The sequence below is a fragment of the Sturnira hondurensis genome, unplaced genomic scaffold, assembly GCF_014824575.4.
Source record: "Sturnira hondurensis isolate 20B ecotype Veracruz unplaced genomic scaffold, ASM1482457v3 Scaffold0011880, whole genome shotgun sequence".
Lineage (NCBI taxonomy): Eukaryota > Metazoa > Chordata > Mammalia > Chiroptera > Phyllostomidae > Sturnira > Sturnira hondurensis.
The window spans coordinates 420,545-433,953 of NW_028084511.1; the positions used below are offsets into that span (position 1 = coordinate 420,545).

The window sequence follows — 13,409 nt, forward strand, 5'->3', positions numbered from 1 at the left end:
TATGCACCCCAATGTTCATAGCAGCACAATTTACAATAGCCAAGAGTTGGAAGCAACCTAGGTGCCCGTCAGTAAATGAATGGATCAAAAAACTATGGTACATATACACAATGGAATTTTATGCTGCAGAAAGAAAGAAGGAGCTCCTACCTTTTGCAACATCATGGATGGAACTGGAAAGCATTATGCTGAGTGAAATAAGCCAGGTGTTGAAGGACAAATATTATATGATCTCACCTTTAACAGGAAGCTAAACAACAAAACAAACAAGCAAGCAAAATATAACCAAAGACACTGAAATAGAGAACAGGCTGACAGTGACAAGAGAGGAGAGGGGAGGGAATTTCAGGGGAAATAAGGGAGGGATTTAGAGGAACCTATATAAAGAATACATGGACAACAACTGAGAAGGGTGGAAATGGGAGGGAGGGGGGAGCATGTGGGTGGGATAGGATGGGAGTAATAGAAAACTGTACTTGAAAAATAATTAAATAAAAATATTGGGGGGAAAAAAGATTTCACTAATTGTTATGGCCAAGTAATATTCCACTGGATATATGCGCTGTAGCTGTTTTATCCATTCCTCTATTGATGGGCACTTGGGTTGCTTCTATAGCTTGGCTATTGTAAATAATGCTTCAATGAACATAGAGATGCACATATTGTTTCAAATTAGTGTTTTGGGTTTCTTTGGATAAATCCCCAGAAATGGAATCACTGGGTCATAAGGCAGGTCCATTTTTAATCTTTGGGAGAACTGCATACTGTTTTCCATAGTGGCTGCGCCAACCTGCATTCCCCCAACAGAGCACTAGCATTCCCTTTTCTGCACATCCTTGCCAGTACTTGCAGTTTTATTGATGACATGGGTGAGGTGTCTTATAAGTGTGAGGTGGTATCACATTGTGGGTTTAATTTGCATCTCTCTGATCATCAGTGGCATTGAGCATTGTTTCATATGTCTATTGGCCTTCTATTTTTCTCTGGAGAAGTGTCTCTAAATAGATATCTTTCAAACCAAGACATATGAATACTCAACAGGTACATGAAAAGGTGCTCAACGTCACTAAGCATCAAAGAAATGCAAATCAAAAAAGTTGAGAGGTAAGTATTGGCAAGGACATGGAAATCCTTGTGTTCTGTTGATGAAAATACAAATTGGTGCAGCCACTATGGAAAACAGTTTAGAAGTTCATCAAAAAATTAGGGCTTCTGGCCAAAATGGACCCATAGGTGGATAAACTTAGCCTCCTCATACAACCAAAAGAAGGATAACAACACATTTAAAAACAAAAAACAACCAGAATTGTGAGAAAATCGAACTGTACAGAAGTCCAACAACCAAGTAGCCAAAGAAGAAACACTCACACCAGGGGTGGAGATGGACAGCCAAGACAAAGAAGACTTGAGGCATGGCAGGAGTTGAAGAACTGGGACGGGTGGTGGAGAATGTGGGACTGTCCACATTTGCATGCAGATAAACCAGGAGGAACAACTGGGGGGTGAGACTACCAAGCAACCCAGGGTTATAGCGTGGGGAAATAAAGCCTCAAAACCTCTGACTGAAAACACCTGTGGGTGTGGAAATGGGAGAAACTCCCAGCCTCACAGGAGAGTTTGCTGGAGAAACCCACAGGGCCGTGAAACATTCACAAGTCCTCAAGCCTGGGAATCATCACCAGAAGAGCCCAATTGCTTGTGGGTAGCAGAGGAAGTTACTGAAAGCCAGGAGAGAGCCGAGCAAGTGGCACTGTTCCCGCTCGGAACCCAACCCACATAAAGCACCACAATGCAGTGACAGAGGTTGCCCTGCTTGGTCTAATACTTAAGGCTCCACCCCATACCATGTATTGGGTGCACCGAGACAGAAAAAAATGGCCCGAATAAAACAACAGATCAAAGATCCAGAAAAAATACAACAAAGTGATGAAGAAATAGCCAACCTATCAGATGCAGAGTTCAAAACACTGGTAATCAGGAGGCTCACAGAATTGGTTGAACATGGTCACACACAAAAAAAAGAGGAAGAAGTAAAGGCTATGAAAAGTGAAATAAAGGAAAATGCACAGAGAACCAACCAACAGTGACAGGAAGGAAACTGGGACTCAAATCAACAGTTTGGAGCAGAAGGAAGAAATAAACACTCAACCAGAATAGAAAGAAGAATTCAAAAAAAAATGAGGAGAGGCTTAGGAACCTCTGAGAAAACTTTCAATGTTCCAACACCTGAATCATAGGGGTGCCAGAAGGAGAATAAGGAGAGCAAGAAATGGAAAACTTATTTGAAAACATAGTGAGCTAGAAATTCCCCAATCTGGTGAAGAAAATAGACTTCCAGAAAGTCCAGGAAGCTCAAAGAGTCCCAAACAAGTTGGACCCAAGGAGGAACACACCAAGGCACATCATAATTACATTAGCCAAGATTAAAATGAAGGAGAGAATTCTAGAAGCAGCAAGAGATAAGGAGACAGTCACCTACAAAGGTGTTCCCATCAGACTGTCAGCTGATTTCTCAAAAGAAACCTTGCAGGCAAGAAGGGGCTGGAAAGAAGTATTCCAAGCCATGAAAGACAAGGACCTACACCCAAGATTATTCTATCCAGCAAAGCTGTCATTTAGAATAGAAGGGCAGATAAAGTGCTTCCCAGATAAGGTCAAGTTAAAGGAGTTCATCATCATCATGCCTTTATTATATGAAATGTTAAAGAGACTTATCTAAGAAAAAAAGATGATCAAAAATATTAATAGTAAAATGACAACAAACTCACAACTATCAACAACCAAACCTAAAAAAAACAAAAATGAAAACAAACTAAGCAATCAACTAGAACAGGAACAGATTCACAGAAATGGAGAGCACCTGGAGGATTATCAGCAGGGAGGTGGAGGGGGAACAACAGGGGGAAAAGGTACAGGGAATAAGAAGCATAGATGGTAGGTACAAAATAGACAGGGGGGAGGTTAAGAATAGTTTAGGAGATGCAGAAGCCAAAGAACTTATATGTACAACACATGGGCATGAACTAAGGGGGAAGGGGGGAATGCAGGTGGGAGGGGCAGTGCAGGGCAGAGGGCAATAAAGGGGGGAAATGGGATGACTGTAATAGCATAATCGATAAAATATATTTAAAAGAAAAAATTTAAAAATGGAACTACCATGTGGTCTAGCAATTTCATCTATGGTTTTGTAGCCAAAGGAAATGAAATAGGGTCTCATAGAAGCATCAGCACTGCCATGCTCACTGCAGAGTTAGTTGCAACATCCAAGATATGGAAATAATCTAAGTGTCCACTGATGCAAAGAATGGATAAAGAAGATGCAGTATGTAAGTGTGTATATATGGTATGTACCATATTTTGTGTGTATAATGTGCACCCACATTTTTGTGTACACTATACATGAAATTATTTTATCAACTATTATACCTATGGTGCATAATCATTATACCTATATATAATGTACATCCTTATTTTCTCTCAAAAATAATGGGAAAATTTGGGCAAAAATATGGGCATTATACATGGCAAAATATGGTATGTATAGGTATATATGTATGTGTGTATAGGTCTATATATATAATAGAATGTTATCAGCCATAAAAATTAAGGAAATTCTGCCCTTTTCAGCAGAATGGGTGGACTTTGAGGGAAATAATCAGACAGAGAAAAGCAAGCACGTTACGATCTCATGTACATTTGGAATCTAAAAATCTAAACTCACGTAAACAGAGAGTGGAGGGGTGCTCGACAGGTGCTGGGGGAGGGGCAAGACGGGGAGATACTGCACAAAGGGTACAAGGTTCCAATCTCAAGGTGGATACGTTAGGGAACTTGATGTATTGCATGGTGATTACAGTTAACAATACTGTACTGTGCACTTGAAAGCTGCTAAAAGAGTACATCGTAAGTGATACCACCACAAGAAGAATTCTGTGAGGTGATGGAAGTGTTAGCTGACACTACAATGATAATCATTTTGCAACATATACATGTAGCAAATCAACACACGGCCCACCTAGAACACCCACAATGGTATGTTTCTATTGTATCTCACCACACCTAGGAAAGAAAGCATTCTCCATCTCAAACACACAACCTACCTCCTGCAATTTTGATCTTTGTTAACTACTTTAATGCACTAGAACAAAATATAAAAGCAGTTAAATCTAAAGCCATCATTACTCTGCCCACAGTGGAGTAGCGTGTATTGTATAGATTCTATATAAGATGAAACTGTTTAATAAATTGAGTTAATTTTATATAACTACTATAATTGTGTAGGCTGTCTACACAATTTATCTAGCTATATCCCAGTGGAGAGATTTCATTGAGAGTTAATTATTGGGAAACAGGAAAAATGTACATTTTCCAAACATCTGCAAAGCCATGTTTCTGTACGTGTGGAGAGAGCAACATCGTGAGACTGTGACCATCATGGGTATAATTAGAGCGTAAACTGGCAGCAAAAGATTTCAGGTCGAGTTTGTTTCATCTAGTGTTTGGCAATGTAATTGAAATTCATTTGTATACAGTGTCCTCTGAGCCTGGAAAGCCATGAAAACTGGACCCTTGTCCTCTCTTGGGCACGAAATTTGGCATGCTTTCACCACATTCTGATTGAGCTACGGGTGAGCGTGTGAGTATCTTATACTGCCTCTAAATAAGTGGGACACCTAGAAAAATGTGTCTGTGTGTGTGTGAGCATGAGTGTGCCCCTGCACAGAGTGAAAGTCTCAGTCACTTTTTAATAACTCCCATTGAAACTTCATCACCCACAGCAGAATCAGACACTTGACTTGCACTTCCTTGTCCAATAATATTCCCTTTGCAATTCTTGTCTCAGGCCTGAGGCTGAGGGATTGGTATATAAGATAGGCCCACAGTGGAAGTTCTTGAAGAGGAGATTCTTTGGACTGCCCTTTCTCTCCTGACAGGTAGGCAACGATGCTAAGATATTCAGTGTTACAAAAGGCTTTACTTTCAGAAACAAAATTTTCAAGAATTAACATCACCCAGGGTTCTGTTCTGCGCTGTACCTTATAGCATACATCTTGTGGTTGGAGTTTCAGGACCCAAGGGACTAGGTAAAGACATCCAACATCTAGCTAAGGGTGAAGGTTATGCACAGTGACATTGAGGTGTCTTTGTTTTGATGATATATAAGTAGTTTGACTTGAATATTTTCCAGGCAGTATATTAAATGCTTCATAGCGAAGATGGCCTCAGTAATGGAAACAGCACAGGTGGGTGTTAACCATTGGGAAGAAAGACATTGTGTTCAGAGGGATTCAGAAATGTGGTCCATTCAATGTGTGAGTGTCACCACACGTTTGTGACACTTGGAGTTACTTATTGGTGAGGCTGCCTCAGACTAAAATCAGTGTAAACTGGGTTTCCAGAGCCCCTGTCTGCCTAGTTCTTATCTTCAGACAGACTTTATCAAACATTATTACTACACAAAATTAGCCTCTGTCTACACATATAAGACGGGGGAAAATACAATGGTTTCTATCTTCTTACTTCCACCTCTCCCTTCCCTTCAGGCAAACATAGATTCATAATATGTTCCATGTGAAAAACAAGAATAACATTAACACTTACAAAAGGATGGTGGTGTGTGGGAGCAGCTTTGTGCAAGTCCCCCACCTCCCACCCGCCGTGTGCCACAGACGAAAGTGAATGTGACCGGTACATGATGGCTCTGCTTGGAAGGAGAGGTGAGCTGTGGCCAGTTTCCCAGGGGAGACAAAGGCCAGCAGTGGCCAGTCTCTTCGAGGAGAAAAAGGCCCCGAGCGCCTTCCTCCATAGCCTTTTTTTTTTATCCTTAGAGGGAAAGGGAAGGAGAGAAGGAGAGAAATATCAATGTATGGTCCTCCATAGCCTTTTATTGTGTTGTAATACACAGGAATACAGGGCGGCGAGGATCAAACAGTAGATAACATTTCTGAGGGCTTCAAAGTCTGAGTCAGTGTCTGTCAGGAAGAGAGTTGCAGAAACTTTGGGAGACATTCTCATTTCCTCTTGGACCCTTATCATATGAATGAAAGCACTCTTAGTAGAGCAGATTTCACAGGTTTATCAGCAAGTCTTTGTGATGCCAGATTTTTCCCCAGGACACGCTCTAGCAAGGCAAGGAGCTGCACCTCTCCCCAACAGGTATTCAGGCTTTAAGGGGATTAGAGCCAGGAAGCGCTTCTCCCAGAGAACATGGGGACTCGGGGTATGTCAAAGCTGGGGGGATGAGAGTCCATTGCTCCCTCTTTGTTGCAGCACTGCCCCCTGGAGTCCTTCCATGATGGCCTCNGCCGCCCCCCCCCCCCCCCCCCCCGCTGTGAGGAGTCTTACCCCTCATTGACTTCCGACCAAGCTTTGGGGGCAGGGAGAGGAAACCGAGGCAGTGCTTGCTACCAGACAGGCTTTGTCTCCTGTGGCTGGCATTCCAATTCCAAAGGTCGTCCCTCGCCCTTAGCCACAAGGGGTACAAATACAGTTCCTAAAACCAGGCAGAGCAGTCTACAACAGTGGTGAAAATTAAACAAAACAACTTTTCCTACTTCTTGTTTTAAACTTTATTTTTAGTGTTGATATTAATACAGATGCCCCCATTTTCCCCACCCTCTGCCTACCTCCACCCAGCCCCCAGGCCCCTTCCCTCTGGGGCATCACCACCCCGTTGTCTGTGTCAGCTCTCGAAAAATAGTTGCTTTTGTTACTGCTGGAAACCATGGTATTTCCTATCACACCCCCTACCCCACCCAAATCTGCCTCTACTTCTATCATGACACATTTCACACTGGGTCACACATTAATACATCAATGTACACAAACCATCCACTTTGGATATGCTGTGAGTACCTTGAAAATGTGGTCCAATTTACCCATGCACATTTGGATACTGCTAGAAATGTTCGCTCGTTAAGTGTAAGGTAGAACAAGTAATAGCTATAAAATCCCTAAGAAGGATCAGTAATAGCTGATTCTTTTTAAAGACACTATTCTCATGATACCGGGGTCTCCCCCTGCCATGTGACCCCTTCACTCTCCTGTTTTTTGTCCCACTAAGGGAAAGAGGCAGAGAGCATGACTGACGCAGTATGGGTCACTTCTCTGAAGCAGGTCACTGTCTCTATTCTGCCCCCTACACTCAAGAGAGAATCGCATCAGCTATACAAGATGGATAAGGTTCTAGAGGTCTGCTGTACAGCCCTGTGGCTGTAGTTCACAATACGGAACCATGCACTTGAAATCTGTTAAGAGGGTAGCTTTCGCGTTTAAGTGTTTTAACTATACCATAAAAAATTAATAATATACTTTGAGATCTGGATTTACACATTGTTTCAATTTGTATTCCAATAGGAAATTATACATGTCTTTAAGTAATTAAGCAAATAATTGAAACAGTATAAAGTAATTACAGTGACAAGTTACACAGAATAATAGAGTGTATTTTAAGAAATTCAACAATAGAGAGTTAAGAGCAAGGAAACTGATTCATGTCACAGCAATATCACAACAAGAAACAGAATGATATCTTTCTTTAGCAAGATAAGACCCTGTTGAAGTCAATGGAATATTTGCTAATGTAAATATTAAAATTATAGACTATAAACATACAATGGCTGGAACTGGGCCTTACATATCATTCTATTTAATGCTTCAGACAGTTTCTGGCATTCAATGAGTATATGTGGAATAAAAATAATAATAAGTAAAATTTTAAAATGAAGACTTCCGCCAAGATGGAGGCATAGGTGTAAACACTGTGCCTTCTCCCACAACCAAGTTTGAATACAACAAAGGTTTGGAGAACAAAGACACAGCCAAAGAACAGAAAATTGAATTATACGGAAGTCCGACTACAACTAACCGCTCAACCCGGAAGGTAAGAGGGGCGGAGCCAGCAGCGGAGCAGGGTTGGCAGGAAAGATCCCCCGACCTAGGCGTGCAAGTGGCCAGAACCCAGTCAAGGTGCGGGGTAGACTGACCTCGGTCGCACATTCGTGCACAGTGAGACGGACTACGCAGGCCCCAGGGGGCGAGGGCTGACAGCGGTGGCACACTCGAGTGCAGTGGGACGAAACATGCGGGCCCCGGTGACGGTGGCAGCTGCAGCACCTGTGGGGGCCACGGTGGGAGGCGGCAGACAGGATGCCATTGCTCCTCTTTGGCCCCGCCACCACATACGGCGTCACAACCCAGCAACTGAGTTGCCCTGCTCTAGTGAACACCTAGGGCTCCGATCCTGCTACATAACAGGCACAAACAGCCCAGAAGATGGCGCAAGAAGAACTCAAAGTCCCAGAGCCAATAACTAAGCAACCGAGAAATTGCCAGTCTCTCAGAAGCACAATTCAAGACACTGTTTCTCAGGATGCTCACAGAACTGGTTGATTATAGTCATAAATTAGAGGAACATATGAGGGCTAAACTAATTGAAATAAAGGGAGATGTCCAGGAATCCAATAGCAGTGGAAAGGAAACTGGGACTCAAATCAATGGAATGGACCAGAAGGAAGAACAAAACATCTGACCAGAAAGGAATGAAGAAATGAGAATTCAAAAAAATGAGGAGAGGCTTAGGAACCTCCAGGACATCTTTAAACGTTCCAACATCCGGATTATAGGGGTACCAGAAGGGGGAAAGAAACAGCCACGAGTGGAAAACTTATTTGAACAAATAATAAAGGAGAACTTCCCCAGTCTGGCAAAGGAAATAGACTTCCAGGAAATCCAGGAAGCTCAGAGAGTCCCAAAGAAGTTGGACCCAAGAAGGAACACACCAAGGCACATCATAATTACATTAGCCAAGACTAAAATGAAGGAGAGAATCCTAGAAGCAGCAAGGGATAAGGGGACAGTCACCTACAAAGGAGTACCCATCAGACTGTCAGCGGATTTCTCAAAAGAGACCTTACAGGCAAGAAGGGGCTGGAAAGAAGTATTCCAAGTCATGAAATCCAAAGACCTACAGCCAAGATTGCTTTATCCAGCAAAACTTTCATTTAGAATGGAAGGACAGATAAAGTGCTTCTCAGATAAGGTCAAGTTCAAGGAGTTCATCATCACCAAGCCCTTATTATATGAAATGCTAAAGGGACTTATATAAGAAAAAGAAGATGAAAAATATGAACAGTGAAAGGACAGCAAACTCACAGTAATTAACAACCACACCTAAAACAAAAGCAAACCAAGAGGACAGCTAGATCAGGAGTGGAACCATAGAAATGAAGAACACATGGAGGGTTAGCAACAGGGGAGTGGGAGGAGGAGAAGCGGGGAGAAGGTACAGAAAATAGCATAGAGGGTAGGTAGAAAATAGATAGGGGGGAGGGCAAGAATAGTGGGGGAAATATAGAATCCAAAGAACTTGAGACACGTGGTTATAAACTAAGGGGGGGGAGAATGGTGGAGGAGGGAGTGTGCGGGTGGAGGGGATTGAAGGGGAGGAATAGAACAACTGTAATGGTATAATCAATAAAATATATTTTTTAAAAAATGAAAATAAGTTGATGAAAATGTGCTATGTAAAGGTCACTACTTAACATAAATTTTTATTCTCTCCAAAACAGTTTTATAGAAAAAGAACTATTGAATGACTTTGCATGTGATAATTTTATTCGATCACCAACCTGACTGCAATCTCAGAAATTTGCACACCTCTGAAAAATTGCACACAGTACAGTCATGTGGGCAGCATTCAGAATTGCATTCTTAGTGCATAGGAAGGAAACCACATAGACACATCCCTCTCCATGTGAAGTAGCTGGAAACACAGGAGAGACAGAGAAGATGACTCCATGGAGCTGAAAAACGACACCAGAGTAAAAGAATTTATTTTCCTTGGCCTCACCCAGAATCAAGACCTGAGTTTGGTCTTCTTTCTTTTCCTGCTCTTGGTCTATGTGACAACTCTGCTGGGAAACCTCCTCATCTTGGTGACAGTGACCTGTAAGTCTTGTCTTCACACCCCCATGTACTTCCTGCTCCGTAATCTATCAGTCGCCGACATCTGCTTTTCCTCCATCACAGCCCCCAAGGTTCTGGTGGACCTTCTGTCACAGAGAAAGACCATCTCCTTCGATGGCTGCTTCACCCAGATGTTTTTCTTCCACCTTGTTGGAGGGGTGGATGTATTTTCTTTGTCGGTGATGGCCTTAGATCGGTATGTGGCCATCTCCAAGCCCCTGCACTATGTGACCATCATGAGTAGGTGGCGCTGCACTGCCCTCATTGCAGCCTGCTGGGTGGGGGGCTGCGTCCACTCCGTCGTCCAGATTTGCCTGCTGCTCCCGCTCCCCTTCTGTGGACCCAATGTTCTGGACACTTTCTACTGCGATGTCCCCCAGGTCCTCAACCTCGCCTGTACAGACACCTTTGCCCTGGAGCTCCTCATGATTTCCAACACCGGCTTGCTCACTACCCTGTGGTTCCTCTTCCTCCTGGGGTCCTACACAGTCATCCTACTGATGCTGAGGTCTCGGGCAGGGGAGGGCAGGAGGAAAGCCATCTCTACCTGCACAGCCCACGTCACTGTGGTGATCCTGCACTTTGTACCCTGCATCTATGTCTATGCCCGGCCCTTCACTGCCCTCCCCACGGATAAGGCCATCTCTGTCACATTCACCATCATCTCCCCCCTGCTGAACCCCTTGATCTACACTCTGAGGAACCAGGAGATGAAGTCAGCCATGAGGAGACTGAAGAGAAGACTCCTGCCTTCTGAAAGCTTTAGAGAATTTTCTTCTCCATTTTGTCCTCCTTCTTACCACCTTTGAAAATGTTTGTCCATCAAATAAACTGTATTTTATTTAAAAATTTCTAGTTAACGTTTATATTTCTGCTAAGATCCACATGACTTTCAAAAATTTTGAACAGCATGAAATAATAACATAAAAATATGGGTTTCATGTTACAAAAGAAAGTAGAGAAATCAAACTGTTAGCCAGAGAGGTATGTCTTGTTGCAATTCAGACTTGGAAGAAATTAAGAAAACAAAATGAAAATACATTCAAACAATTTTATCACATTGTAATTGTTGTGGAGTTTTTTTCCCGAGCTCTACTGAGGTATAATTGAGAAATAGAAATGGCATGTATTTAAGAGGTGCAACTTAATATATGTATACAGTATTTATAGGCTTTAAAGAGTGGGATAATGATGCATGTTTTCACAGAATTTCAGGGGCTTGGTTATAAATATGCTGAGGGGTAAAGGTAAACAAAGAGAGAAAAACTAAGAGACTACTGAAATAGTCCCAGGAAAGGAATAATGGAGACATGACTTAGGATAGTAATGGGGGAGGTGATGAGAATTTTTTTTTCAAAACTGTGAAGGTTGAGCCAGTGGGGTTTGCTGATGGCTCCAGGGTGGGTTTTCTGGCTACATGTGCACCTGTGAGACCTCCGTCACCCACTTGTTCCTCAGCCATTGAGAGGGATTCCGTTCACTCTGGCCTACACACCCCTTTTGGGCCCAAGGGTTTCTTCCAATACTTGTGTTTCACAAGTATTGTGAAAAGTTCAAGGGAGCCTGAGTAGGGTTTGATTACAGACAGAATCTTGGTCGCAACTAGGAAAAGTTACACCCTAGACAAAGTGTCTGTTCCAAGCACATGTGCCTGAGTAACATTTTAATTATTCCCACTGAACCGACCTCACCATCGGCAGAATCTTTCCACAACCACGGTCAACTTTATTCCCTCTGATGATTCTCACACTAGTTTGGGGATTAGGGAATTAGTAAATATGACAGAATGCTGGGAATCGGTATAGAAGAGCCAAGAAAAGATGACTCCCTGAGTCTGCTTTTTTTTCCACATAAAGATAAAAGAGAAGCCTCTGAAATCATTGGGCTTCGGAGAGCTATTTAACAGTTTCCCGGAGCTGAGTGATTCTCAGTGTCCATGTGAACATTCTTTACAATGTTCTGGAAAGAAGGTTGGAGATTTTAGGTAAGAAACGTGACTCTACATGAGTGTGTATGTTTGTGGGTTCTGGGTGTCCATGCATAAGAGTGGAAACAATTGAGATATATATCTAATCACTAATATGCATATTCATTGAGTACATTTTGAGTAAACATCACATAGTATGTACAGAAGATGCTGTATTCCAGGGTGAACCTTTGGTGACAGACGGCACAGCTAAGAAATAGTAACAAAGAGGAATTAAATGACATACATAGAAATGAGTTCCATTTGGAAGAGGAGAAAAAGCAGTTTTTGTTTTCTGGGACCCTTGAACTATACAAATAAGAGGGATTTTTCTCAAGCTTATGTCCTGGAGAGAGAGCTTCTCAAACTGCTACAAACATATTTCTCATGTTAAAGTTAAAACTAGCAAGAATATAAAATATTTCAAATCTTCACAAAAAGTTGAAAGAATGATACAGTGAACACCTACATACCCTTTCTTAGATTTACCAAAAAAAATTTTTTTCATAGTAATGATTTCCTTTCCCGTGTTTTCTTTGCCTATGTGTTTGCATCCTTTCTTTCCAGCCAAACTTACCACTTATAAGCAACTTTCATGTATCCAAGTGGTCCCTGAAAGCCATAGTTCCCTTTCTCTCCATTCCCGTGTGCCCCAAACATAGACGGCACCTTCTCCACGCAAGCCTCTCTGAGCCTCTCAGTGAGAAATCACCCTCTGCTCACACACAGCTCATCTGTCTTCAGATGGGCCCCCATCACCCCCACATTACTATTAGATTTCCATTTTTTTTTTGTCCAGCAGTTTTAAATTATATTCCTTCTTCTCAAATAACCTAGAATTCTGCCAATCTCCCATCAATATTTGCTAAATAATCAGAGGGACTGAAAACAGCAGAAAGATGGCACAGCAGCTGGTGGATGCCATCTGAGTCACCAGAGGTGGTTTGCGAACTCAGGACCTACTCCTGACAAGCAGGCCTGACTCAGGGTCTGAGGCGTCCTCTACCTGTCCGTGTAAACCGACAGGTAGTCTGTGATTTATGTAGGGTCCTGATGGGGGACTTTCACCTAACCCTCATAACTTCCCCACTCCATAGGTGAAGACGTGGAGACCCACTGAGGTCTCTCACTTCCCCAAATCACAGTGACGGAGCCAAGACTTGAGCCCAGATGGCTCTCACTGCGGAAACCACGCACTGACTTCTCTGGTTGCTGAGATGATGTTGGGTGAGAAGCCAAACCAAGCACACACTCCCCTTTCTCTCATTCACTGTCACCAGCTGCTGGGCCACGCTTACTGACACTGAAGGAAAAAGATCTATTTTCCTCAAGACAGTACGTTTGGCTGAAGTTGTTTTATAATACACATTCAGGGAAATACACAGCTTTCCTAAAAGGCTGTCAGTATAGTTAAAGCATCCGTGTCTGTGAGAGTCGCTAGCCTTTCCTCTCAGGCAACACTCATAGCATCCCACTC

General features: G+C 42.7%; 1 protein-coding gene across 1 annotated transcript; it reads left to right on the plus strand.

The window, feature by feature from the left end:
- The first annotated feature begins 9,797 nt into the window (after window positions 1-9,797).
- Window positions 9,798-10,775, plus strand: LOC118996931 (olfactory receptor 4D11-like). The gene has a single exon (XM_037060595.1). It carries the CDS (start codon window positions 9,798-9,800, stop codon window positions 10,773-10,775), a length of 978 nt encoding a protein of 325 aa, XP_036916490.1.
- Window positions 10,776-13,409: the final 2,634 nt, after the last annotated feature.